Raw genomic sequence first — 12779 nt, 5'->3', positions numbered from 1 at the left:
GAATGATTGTCCAAAGTAGCCATTCACATGCAACTCGGCTCAGTGTTCATGGGTGTATATTTCTAGAGGCCTCTTATCAAGACCAGGGTAAGATGTAATCAGCAGATATCGCGGGTTTGGGCTGACGGACGATGCCTCCGTGAATATGATTGATCAAGTGGCTAGAACACCGTTTAGGAGGCCTTAATGAAGCGAGTTTGATTATTTCCGTTGCATTCTCTGTTCAATGTTGCAGATGAGGAATTGTGGATTGTTTCAGATGAAGTTGCAAGCCACACTTATCAACGCTTCCTCATGATGACATTCCATGAAGAATCGTTGAGCAAATCTGCGATCCCTCGATCCGATTCACTCGTTCACTTACAAATCCTTCCCCATTATCGCCTCACAACCTCAAGTCCAAGTAGGCCTACTTCCTCATCGTTGAAACTGGATAGCGTATCCTTAGGCCTAAGATAAGAAACTCGCCTGTCGATCTCAATTTTAGGCCGGAACCACATTAAAGAAGCCATTCTCGCGCTATTTGAGCGTCTAGAGCTCCATCCAAGATCAAGCTCAAATAATGGCCAGGCTCAATTGCATGCATTCTTAGGGGGAGTAATTTGAAAAGTTTGGCAAAACTTTGGACACCTAGTGGACAAGAGAGTCCAAAATGTCCAAAAGTGTCCAAAAAAGTGCTAGGCGTCCAAACGTAACGTCTAAAGCCTTGAGATATTTAATCACTTCATGAAAACAATGTAAAGACCAATGCATTCAATCATTTGATTTTCAGACGCAATATTGAATTTAAAAGGTAAATAAAGGAATAATTTTAAAGGTTTGACTAATGATGAGAAGTTGGAAGATACCCATTTTTCATGTGCTTTAAGGGGCTGAGAGAATATGCCATTTTGGGCCACTATAGCATCATAAAATCGAGCCAATGTTATTAGCCATGTAGATCATAGAGCAAAGGATATTTTAAAAAATGTAGCTCGGTAGCCTAATTTTAGGCATTTTGTTGAGGGAGAATTTAAACAAACATCACAGTCAACTTGCGCCTTGCATAGAGTGAGTGTGTCAGTTATTTCAATTTGTCGCCTTGTTGAAGCAAACATTATTCTAAAATTGAGCCAAGATATTAGTAAACTGACATAACTATACCAAAAATTAGTTTAGAGTTTTGTAGTGCATTTTTTTTTTTAATTTCCATTACTTCATATGGGTAATTCATCGGGGTTCTTGAGATCACGTACCATGGCTTAGAAAATCATGAAGGACTTTGTCGTTCCAATACTTTGTCCCAAGTAAACATTGGTGGAGGTTGCCCTCAGCCCTTTGGGGCTTGTCCTCCAAATAGCCGGCGATGATTAGAACCACTGAAAACAAAGTATAACTCAATAGAAGAAAGAAGTAAAACAGTTTAATTTGCTTCCCTCTAATATTGGTGGGGAAAACGTAAGCCTTGTTGATCAGGTGGCATCTTTCAAGTCAGACTTGGACAAATTTTTAGATAGCATTCCAGATGAACCCTACATTCAAGGACTAGCTTGGTCTGCCAACTCAAGTTCGTTGCTAGACCAAATATCATAAAAAGATTGAAAGGTAATTAATAGACGAATTATACCCTTTCATTTTAATAGTGCTGGGGATTACATTCCCTGTAGCGGTTAGAAAAGACCGTGAAAAACCAAACCAAATCACCCTGGTATGGATTCTGATAGTTTGAAAAAGTTAGGCGATCAACACCTATATGCTTCCTACGAATATTTGAGGGCAATAAATTGAACTTCCTCAAGGGAGACGAGAGGTGGAATTCTTTGGTTTACAGTATGCTCCTCGTTGATCTTATAGCACCTTTTAAGTCAGATTTGTCCAATTTTTTGACCAAATTCCAAATCAATCCTATTTTCAACGGCCAGTCCGATCCGCCAACTCGAAGTCGTCACTTGCGAAAATAAGGTTAGATTAGAATTATTACATGACATTCCTAAAAAAAAAAAATCAGAGCCCTTGGAATCTCTATCCAGTTCCATTAGCATAACTGAATACCAAATCTGAAGATGGGAAAAGATTCACCTCATCTGAGAAAAAAGACATCCAGCTATTTGTCGCATTCGTCGTTTGGTCCAGTCCGTCACTCTGTCCTAACTGTCTGCCAGCCACCAATGAACCAAAACAAACCACGTGCGAATGATCCAAATTTCGGCCCAGTAAACCCCCCACCACTTATGCTTCGTGTGCCATGAGAGTGGGTTTTCAGTGGGTTTGAAGAGCCCTACGCGGGTTGACAGGCACACCTCAGTCCAAAGAACCTCCCTACATGTCTGGAGGGCATACTCACCCTTGATGATCGCCCCAAAATGGAGTCGAATATTCGTAACCTTTTGAGAGACGACCCAGCCAGTTTCAATTGCTCATAATCGGTCGACGAGAAATACTTGATCCATGATTGATGTACATGTTGCTCGACCTGGAAAATCATGAAGGAATTTGCCGTCTCAGCATTTTATCCTAAGCCAGGATCCACTGAGGTCGCTCTCAGTCCTCCGGAACATGTCCGCCCAATGGTCACGCCATGATTCGAACCACCCCCAGCGAAGTCTAGCCCGACAACAATTTGGCTTGGATGTGGCACCACGCCTCCAATCCACGGTGCAACTCAGGTACTATTCCCTTGACCCATCAACATGGCCACCATCACTGAACGCACAGGGGCTATTGAGTCCGATAGCAGCGGCTCTGAATCCGACGAAGCGGCTTTGGCTGATGCCTGGGCAGCGTCGGGATCCACGGCCAAGTTTGTCAATCTATCGGTGCAAGATCGGCAACCTCCAGACTTACTCATAAAGGCCTTCGAAGCGGCTGTTCAAACGGACTTGACACTAGATTTGACCTCTTGGTCCCCAGATGACCTGTGTTGGGCTAGATTCGCCGACGACGGCTTGGCCTATGCGGCCGTGATTTTGTCGGTCAACGCCGGAAAACGGACTTGCCTCGTGCGATATACGGACTATTTGAACGAAGCTGAAGTCCGTTTTCAAGATCTTGAGCCGATGTCGACGAATAAACGGACAAAACGAATAAAACGTCAGTGATATGGCCTACAGGTGACATAGCTAAAAAGCATTATTTTTTTTTTCTCTTGGTGATTTAGATCCACCCGGAAAGCCCGAGTCAAGATGGATCCGGAGAAATCCGTTTTGTTCGTGTGCTTGGGTAATATCTGCCGATCGCCCATAGCCGAGGCCGTTTTCCATCGGATCCTCAAAGATCGTGGACTCACGGGCACGTGGAAGGTAACCATTCCAGAGGATGAATTACTTCATTGATCATGCGGGTTAGCAGCAAATCTCATCAGCCAGAGCAACCTCAAATGATTCAAAAATGAGGGTGGAAAAAGCAATTGCATTTCAATTGATTGAATCGTATCCTTGCGCCCTTGGAGCAACCGGGTAATCCTAATTTTGGGTGCCCCATACTCAAAAATTGCTCATAGCTCAATGAGCAAAAATGTACTAGGGTCACCTTTAAAAGTGTTCAGCAAATTAGCCAATTCGTTAAGAGCTATGAACACTAATCATCTCTCGGAAGGGTCCACCTCCAATAAAAATTATTCAAGCGCTAGTCTCGAAAAATGTTCTGCTTCTACGAGACAGTTTGAAAAAGGTCCGAATTTAACGATACAGCAAGTTTACAGGTTTAGTCAGAAAATGTGGTCGAAAGTTTTGGGATGGTAATTTAGAGCTACCGCCAAATGTTGGCACACATGGTTAGTGAGAACAGAAAATGGCAATATGTGGCTCATTAGAGGTTCCCAGACTTTTATCAGCTCTTGATCCCATAATTTGGCCAAACTAGGTCGATTCGGCTGCGATAGGCGAGTGGCACGTGGGAAAGCTACCCGATTCGAGAGCGAGGAAAGTGATGGAACGGCATCAATTGGAAATGGAGACCTTGGCCCGACAGATTTGTACCGAGGATTTCTCAAGTTTCAAGTACATCTTTGGCATGGATTCACAGAACATGCTGGACCTCGGTGGAATTTCTCCCCCGGATTGTCCAGCCGTGATCGAAATGTTGGGGGTCCATCATCCCGCGGGCCAAACGATCGAGATCAGAGATCCTTATTATGATACCGGTGATGCCGGATTCGAGAAGTGCTATGCGGAATGTCACGCCTGCTTGAGTCATTTCCTGGACAAGATTCAACCGTCCAAATCAAACTGAGGATATGTATTTATCAGTAAATGAGAAAATCAGGGCAAAACAAACCAAAAAGTGTTGATAAAAAAAAATGTACAGAAATTTGTGCTTTCACGTTCATTTCTGCTTTTTATCCTCCAAAGCTTCCAATCGCTCTAATAGTGGAGGATGCGAATGATGCCAAGCCGTGTAGAGCTTGTCAAAGATCGGGAATGACAAATTATCGTTTTGAAGCTTGACCAAAGCGGTCTTGAGGTCTTTGGATTTCCCCAAGCCTTGTGCGAATTCGTCGGCTTGGAACTCGAATCGTCGGCTTAAGCAGGTCATCAGGAAGTTCAAGAGGGCGTTGTAAGGAGCGGTGATGTACTGCATGATGATCATGAGGCCCATCAAGATGGGCGTCTGCTGAGGGAATCCGAATGCCGTGTACAACGGTTGATATTTGAATAAGTACCCGAATAAGGCGAACATTAAGAAGATGTGCACCTGAGAGATGAGAATGTTCTTCAACACATGATTGAGCTTCCAATGTCCGAGTTCGTGTCCTAGAACGGCCAAGATCTCGTCCGTGGTGCAGCCTTTGGTCTTTTCCTCTTCTTTCTTCTTCCTCTCTTCTTCGTTTTGATTGGCGTCCTCCTCCTTCTCCTTCTGCTTATCCTCATCACTCTTGAGCTTTTCACGCTCTGACGCCTCGAGGAGGGTATCAAACAGAACGATTCGCTTGAAGTTGAAGAAGCCGTAGAAGTAGGCGTTACTATGGGTGGACCGTTTGGATCCTTCCACCACAAACAACTTGTAAAGAGGGAAATCGATGGAAGCGGCCAACTCCTCAATCTTGTGCCGTAAATCGCCCTCTGGCAAAGGGGTGTACTTGTCGAACAACGGAGCGATAAACTCCGGGTAAATGACCATCATGAACATGGTGAACACCAGGATAAAGCCCCACAGATACACGAAGAAGTAGTCTCCACCCTCTTGGATAATTTTGATCACCACCGCCAACAGAGGGATCATAATGGCCTGGTTGAGAATGAATGGTTTGTTTTTTAGCTTTTAGGTGTCCATGATGGCGAGCTTATTTAGTTCATTTACCTGCGAGATGATGAAGGATTTGATCTTGTCTTTGATGAAAAATCCAACGGTTTGCTTGTTGAACCCGTGTTTCTCCTCCAAAACGAAGGTGCTATACACGCTGAACGGTAATCCGATGATGGTATTGAAGACATTGAAGATGACGGTGAGTACGATGGATCGCAGAATCTCGTTTTCTTCGGCCTTGTAGCCTTGCTTGTCAAGGAAATCACCTACAAAATGTACGCCAATAGAAAATAGATTATTAAACACCCCGACGTTATTTTTTTGCCATCCCATGCTGTGTCATCTTCACATTTTGGGCAAAACAAAAGGTCAGTTTTAATTTACCCCTAGTATTCCAATTGTCATGGGTTTCCATACACTCATACACTCACCCTTTAACGTATCGTACCAATCATTATCAACTAATGTGGATAGTTCTTAATATAGTAACTTTACACGTTTGCTGACAAGTTTGTATTTGCACTGAATTTGTTTAAAAATATGAGACGCTATATCAAGCTCAATGTGAATCCAATTACCTGAGTATTACTTTCTAATACGATAATGCTTGTGGCAAATCGTTATATTTGAGGATATCAGTGAGGCGAGCACTTCTGTCACCACCTATTTTTCATTCGGAATATCACCATGAACAATAATTCGAGATGGAGTATGGTCAAACATATTTTGTCACTTTGAAATGACAACAAGGAAAAACTCATTACTTCTCCAATTGTTCCCAAGTGTCCCTAAAATAAGTGGCGTAAACTTGGCGCATTTGCCTTGCAATTTGGACGTATTGCCAAATTTTCATGGTGATCGGTGGTATTGTAAACAAAGAATTTCCAATAATATAATTGGCTCAGTCATCCTGCTAATTCTCTACACAAATCTTTACTTCTTTTGGGTACCAACCAGGGTTTGTCAAAATATATCCTTTGCTAAACAGAAACATCAGGGTTCTTTTTATTCTTGACCATGGCACCTCAGCCAAAAAAATGGGGCCAAAAACACTTCAGTTCAACTCAAATCAATCAAAAAGAATTCTCAAAAGTAGTTTTGTTTCATAAAATATTTTGATTGAACCAACTGACGTGATGAAAGCAATCATAAATGCCAGAATCAAGTTTCATGGTTGGTCAAAATCAGCTTGACCAACCTGGACCTGGAAAAAATGGCCTGTAAGAGAGATCTGGTTTTGGTGGAGTATTGCTCGGTTGCTTCGTGTCCTGTGTCCTTTTGTTTTCCCTTGGCTCTACCTCTAACGCCGTGCAATCAATACTTTTTTATCATCTAACTGATGTTTGAGTGGCAAAATAAAAAAAAAACACAATTATACGTCCAAAATAATGCCAACTTACAAGAAGAAATGTTGGCTTAACGAATCGAAAGGAAGATTTTTTTTTTGAATAGATTTTAAGCATTTTTTTGTATTTCTTGAAGAAAAGGCCGTTGGATGAATTAAAAACCTCTTGTTAAAATGATAAGCTTCAAATATATGAGTGACATATTTCATAGACACGTATTGATGTTCATGTTCCGTTGATAACCGATGGAAAGATTAACGTGTTGTTTTCTGATTTTTTTTGTCTTTTCTTAGTTATCAAGCCATTTAAAATTACTCTTCTTCTGTAATGAATCTGGGATTACTCTCTTACTTTGAAAGGCCGGAAATTGTGTTTGCATTTCCGCAAAATTCCACAAAACAGACCCCAAAACACGTCAAGCTCAAACGAAAAAAAACCCTCTTCACACCTGAGAAGCTCCAGACATGCTTGAAGGCCAGAAACCACATGAGAGCCGTGGAGAGAACCTGGCTAAAGATGCCCTCGACGGCGCCAAATCTGGACTTGTCCAAAGCGTAGGAACGGGCCTTTTCGAAGGTTTCGGCACTCATGATAGATGTGAGTTGGGCGGGCAAGTGAGTGTGGGTGGCATAGACACGGCGCTGACGGTGACTCAAGTAGGCTTCCCACAGGAACTCGATCCAGGCAAAGCCCAACACGCCATAGAAGATCAAATCCGGATCCATCTTCACATTAACAGGGAACGGATTTGGAGCAGATTGTTCCACTCAAGTTGCTACTTCTGGTAGCGGTATCTTGCCCGTTAAATAACACAGTTTGCTGGAGTAGGCCACGTGAGAAAATGTAGAAATATCCGATGTGTTATGACTAGTTTGTTAAAAATCGAATTTTTGTCATGGTTTTAGGCCAAAAACTTCAGTATAAAACGTGGAATCGAGTCATTGGATGAAACAACATGTTCATGTTCAATCCATAAATCTGTGATGTTTAACGAGAAAGGCTGGGCAAAGGTGTGATGCTTGGCAAGACATATTTATCTCCCAAGGTGGCTAACTTTGATATGTTAGTTTCCACCTCAATTCATAACCATGTCAAAAAGAGACCTAGCAGTAAACAAGTTATTAGTAGTCCACTCTAAGGTAATTTTGTAACTACTCACTTTTTTTCACATCAAGTTCCATCGCTTACGTATCCGTATAATAAAAAAAGTAAGTCATTTACAATCTCGAGATTGAAGAACGCCGTCACTTGAGTTTTTTTCTCTTCACCCAACCAGGTCCAAATACACTAATCAACGTGGATCAGATGACGCAGGGGTGTATTAACTTTCAGGGTTGATCAGGCCGGGGGAATATAGTTAATGAATCTCATAGGAGGTCGGCAGCTTCGAAAATTCATCATTTTCCATGGGACACTAACTTTGCTCATGGCCAATTCTTTAGTGAAGTCATGTTAGGTGAAATATTCCCTTTTCTATTAATTTTAGCCACTAATTTTTGTTTGATAAATGATCATTCAATGAAAGAAGCGGTAATCTCTTGTGAAATCTAGCTTAGGAGCAATTTGGAGTTGCTTTTGCATTCGGACCATCATCAAGTTTACAGTACATATGGGATTTGCCGACATTAGCTTGAGATTTATGTACTGGTCTGAAGTTTTTTTTTCCTGCTAGCCCAGAGTATGATTCAAAAAGGATTCTAATTGTGATTGATTCTGAAACGGCTACAAAAATGTGTTGAATCAACATTTTTGGACAAAATTATTGACTGAAACATATGAAACTTCGACGTTGAAAATGACGATTTTCGATCAGTTTAAATTTCCCGCTTTTTTTATTTGGACAGGGATTGCTCTGATTGCTCCTTTGACTTTGCTCACCAGCACTTTCAACCAATGACAAACCTTGTTTACATTTTGCTCATATTTTGTGACGTAAGACCACTGAATCCTAATTGAAAGAAGTTTTTCAGGCAACTGGGTGATTCAAATGAAAAACCGTATGGGTTGGTTGAATTAGATTGATAAAGCCCGTGAATCAGATGACCTTGAAACGGAGTAGCATATAGGATATACTTCATATATTTTTAGTCTGAGTCTGGGTTCTGAAGTTGTTTTCAAAATGTCCCACAATCGGACCCAGATGATTTGTCCCCATGAGGATTTGAGCGAACCCGTTCCCAGTTCCACTTCAACGAAAATGATCGTGAATGGAACATATGAATACTGGCATTATGGCTGCGATGGATTGGACGATCGGGGTTGGGGCTGTGGTTATCGAACCCTGCAAACCATTGCTTCCTGGATTAGGTAAGGGCCTAATGAATGTTGGCCTCTTTTACTATGTCCTGACATAATGAGAATCTTCACTCATTCAAGATTTCAGCGGAATCTTCCTGATGATCCCCGTGTGCCCTCATTACCCGAGATTCAAAATATATTGGTGACCATGGAGGATAAATCGCCGACTTTCCGGGGTTCCAGAGAGTGGATAGGAAGTTTTGAAGTAAACGCTAAATATCCATCATTGATGATTCTAACGCCTTACCCGACCTTCATTACATCATCTATCTAGGTGTGTTTGGTACTAGATCATTTGTACGACATCCCGAGCAAAATAATTCACGTCAATCAAGGATCCCAGCTCAAGTCCCATTTTCCCACCATTCAAGAGCATTTCAGACGCTTTGGTTCACCCATCATGATGGGTGGAGATCAGGATTGCTCCTCCAAAGGCATCTTCGGGGCCCTAGCCTCGTCTACCAGTCAGTATTTGTTAATCGTTGACCCGCATTATTGGGGCAAGAGCTGTTCAAATGCAGATTTGTTCGAGAACAATTGGATCCATTGGCGGAAACTAGAGGATTTTGTGGACAGCTCTTTCTATAACATGTGCTTGCCCCAAATCAAAGCTGTTCAATCGTGACATTTTCTGGCTGTTATTAACATAGAAAACTCACTTTTTCTAATGGATGTGAAGAGAAATGTATTTGGGTCATAGTGACTCATCCATGACAATAATAATTGATGGCTTTAGAGGGTACATCCATCAAACACATTGGGCTACATTTATTGTCGAAAATTACCAATTGAGGAACCAATATCGTGTTTCAAGAGATTTCTTCACCAAAAAATACTGACTTGGGGCGGAGTGAAGGAAGAGGGGGCGAAGGGGGGATATTTTGGTAATCAAGGCTGGGGTAAATGGGTGTGTGGGATGATTACTCTTTTCACGATGGGAAATAAGAGGATTCTTCAGTGATCAGAAAAAAGCACGTACTTAAAGCGTGGGAAGATCATGATTAGCCTGACCATATTCTGAGATATTAATGAATTTGTTTCCGTCAGCGACAACGGCTTTTGGCATTTTAGCGGGCGAAAAGAAAGCGGTGGCATGATCTAAGAAGATGCTGAGAAAAGTTGCCTCCTTGTTGTGTGAGAGGTGGGGCTGGGGGGGTAGGGTCAAAACAAGGTTGAGCGGGGCTTCTTGGAGGTGCCTTATCTCATGCGATAAACGTTCTTTTCCTTGACTTCGCAAAGCTCGCCACGGAAGTCGATGTCGATCTCAAAGTCGAGATCGCGCTTATTGCGATCATTAGGCTTCATGCGGAAATTGCCGAACACCTCGTCGCCCTTCTTGCACGTGATGTAGTCTTGCAAGTAAAACACGGTCTGTTTCCAGTGAGTGTAGGGAGCCTCCGGCGCAGTAGAGAAACCCACGCGTTTGTGACATTTCGTGAATTCGATATTGAAGAAGGTGACCAATGCCTACAAAATGGGAAGATATGAATTGAGATCAATGGGCATGAAGGATGATGGGACAGGGCTGGGGCCTGGTTGAGCCCAAGGGCCACGTACCTGGACGTAGTCATTGCGTTTCAAGATGAGATTGAAGGGCGAGTTGAAAGGTATGTCGTCCTTGGTGCATGTCTGAATGTCGATTTCTTTGAGGAGGCACGAGTTGGACACGACCTGGTTGCGATCCACCACGTCGACCAACGGCTCCTGCAAGGCCACGGACTTGATGCACGACATGTCGAACCCGTACACGTCGTCCCACCAATTGATCTTGTCGTCCTTGTACTGACGATCCTCGATGGCCGTCACGTACAAAGTGGCACGATCAGGGAACATCAACCCGGTGGGGGCCAGCCATTTATCTCTGTGAAGGAGCGAACAAATAGATACCGTTAGCCAAGCCATATTGCAACCTTTGGATCAAGGCTCTAAGCTAGGCGACTCTCATACCTGGCGTACAAAACGGTGTCGAGCATGGACTCGTAGAACAGGCAGTAGCCCATCCACTCGCTGATGATGATGTCGACCTTCTCGACGGGCAAGGTGATGTCCTCGACCTTGCCCCGGATGATGGTCACCTTATCGGCCAAACCGTTGGTCGACACGATGGTTTTGGCACTCTCCACAATGCCGGACATATCCACGCCGTAGACATGAGCCGCACCCGCCTTGGCCGCGAACATCGACAAAATGCCCGTGCCGCAACCCACATCCAAAACGATCTTGTTCTGGAATTGAAATATACCATCCGCGATTCAAAAACCATCTCAAACTCGATGTTAGTCCACATGTGTTGGTTCAAGTTGTGAAAAGCATTAACTACTCGACTATGGAGGGGGGGACGCTCAAGTAAATCAATTTGATTCGAGACAATGTATTGTACGTTTCTTCAGATGGTACGTATTTCCAATGATGATCGATTAACTAGGTCAAAACCCTTATGCCCTAACAATGAACGGTATATGGGCGGACACAAAATGAATGAGATCCCTCGCTCTCTTTGGAAGAAAAAAGAAAAACATAATGGGCTGATTCGTTTCTAAAATATTAATCTTTACTCTATCATATAGGTCCATATAATCCAGTCATATTCCAGATATGTAAGAATGTGACTTGATTAAATGAAAGAAACCAATTCCATGTATATATTACTGTGTTACGAGTCACAAAAACAAGAAAGCGATCATGAGGAGGGTACAAATGTAAGTTCATAGACACAAACAATACATAGCGCTATTTGACCTTTAACGGTGACACGGTCACAGTTGAAAAACGGACAATGGGTGTTGTGTTTGCCATTCATCGGATCGGGGCTAGACGATCCCTTAAACGCCTTAGCTTACATTACATGAGGCATCTGGTAAATCAAAGAATGAATAAATGAATGAATGGATCACCTTGAACAAATGTTTGTTGTGCCACATGGAATTGCGATAAGTCAGAGTTCGGACCTCATCTTTGAGCATCTCTTCGTGGATCCCGAAATGGGCGTACGAGTCAAAGTAGTAATCCTTGGAGGTCATCTCCTCGCTGGTCAGATCCTCCAGCTTCTTGTCCTTGGTGTCCACGTCCAAACCATCTTCCACCACCATCACCTTGGCCGCTTTGTCGGCCAATTTCTTCTCCGGGCTCAGAGCCAAGTCCATGCTCACTTCCGTCGACTGAAAACGCCCAGCCAAAATGAAATACTCAACTGGTCCACCCCTGGGTTACCCGAGAACTTACCATTATCGTGACGAGGGGCGTGTATGGGGGCCGGGGGGGTCACTTACGAGGAGGGCGACTCGGACACAACTTATCCGGCTCAGAAAACCGAATCACGATGATGATCTTCACAACGAGGGATAAAGACTCACGCCATCCAAGTGTTGCCAAGGGGAATGCAGGGGGTCCAGATTGCAAATACAGCCCGGCCAAGACAGCCTTTTCTTTCAAGTGTGAGATGAATAAGATTAATATTGAAAAGATCACGCTAGCTACACAGATAAATGGAATTGCATATTCGAGCCAATACCATGAGGCCCGGATAGTTCGGGATTGGACTATGGTTAAAATGAATTGATTTCGGCAGCGCTGACAAAGCGAGAGGCAAGCGACAGCTGTCTTGCCCCTCGATCCAGCATGGGTCAGACCAGGCGTATTCAGCGTAAAACACCCAAAGCTGGTCACGCGGGTCACGCTCTCGGACAAAGGAACGGGACTTTGTAAGCTTTTTAGTATTTTTATCCACTCGTGAGGAATACCATTAAGGAGGTGAGCATCGCTATGCCGTTGAGATAACCGGAGGTTAACATGCCTCGGATCCATGTGCCTTGGTCTAAATTCGGTCAAGGTGACCCCTGAAAGCGTCCTTGACTCGATTGACTTTGGCCCTGAAACTTTCAAGGACTCTAAATCAAACCTTGGCTGACGACC

General features: G+C 43.3%; 4 protein-coding genes across 4 annotated transcripts; 2 read left to right on the top strand and 2 right to left on the bottom strand.

The window, feature by feature from the left end:
* The first annotated feature begins 2097 nt into the window (after positions 1-2097).
* LOC131883395 (low molecular weight phosphotyrosine protein phosphatase-like) lies at positions 2098-4294 on the top strand. Its single transcript, XM_059230859.1, has 3 exons — positions 2098-2645; positions 3137-3278; positions 3841-4294. Exons 1-3 carry the CDS (start codon positions 2536-2538, stop codon positions 4207-4209), a joined length of 621 nt encoding a protein of 206 aa, XP_059086842.1. The 5' UTR covers positions 2098-2535; the 3' UTR covers positions 4210-4294.
* Positions 4201-7580, bottom strand: LOC131883394 (CAAX prenyl protease 1 homolog). Its single transcript, XM_059230857.1, has 3 exons — positions 7018-7580; positions 5278-5489; positions 4201-5205 (listed from the first exon to the last, which is right to left on the bottom strand). Exons 1-3 carry the CDS (start codon positions 7292-7294, stop codon positions 4303-4305), a joined length of 1392 nt encoding a protein of 463 aa, XP_059086840.1. The 5' UTR covers positions 7295-7580; the 3' UTR covers positions 4201-4302.
* Positions 7581-8416: 836 nt separating this feature from the next.
* On the top strand, positions 8417-9609 carry LOC131883469 (ufm1-specific protease 1-like). The gene is made up of 4 exons (XM_059230951.1): positions 8417-8572; positions 8658-8876; positions 8946-9072; positions 9142-9609. Exons 2-4 carry the CDS (start codon positions 8689-8691, stop codon positions 9490-9492), a joined length of 666 nt encoding a protein of 221 aa, XP_059086934.1. The 5' UTR covers positions 8417-8572; positions 8658-8688; the 3' UTR covers positions 9493-9609.
* Positions 9527-12281, bottom strand: LOC131883468 (protein arginine N-methyltransferase 1-like; the record flags this gene model as incomplete). The annotated part of the gene is given in 5 exon segments (XM_059230950.1): positions 9527-10334; positions 10425-10728; positions 10815-11092; positions 11762-12025; positions 12090-12281. Coding segments are annotated over 5 exon segments (1119 nt in total). The 3' UTR covers positions 9527-10064.
* Positions 12282-12779: the final 498 nt, after the last annotated feature.

The sequence above is a fragment of the Tigriopus californicus genome, chromosome 7 (genome assembly GCF_007210705.1).
Source record: "Tigriopus californicus strain San Diego chromosome 7, Tcal_SD_v2.1, whole genome shotgun sequence".
NCBI lineage: Eukaryota > Metazoa > Arthropoda > Copepoda > Harpacticoida > Harpacticidae > Tigriopus > Tigriopus californicus.
The sequence above is the reverse complement of the archived record's forward strand: the minus strand, read 5'-3'. Positions and strand labels throughout refer to the sequence as shown.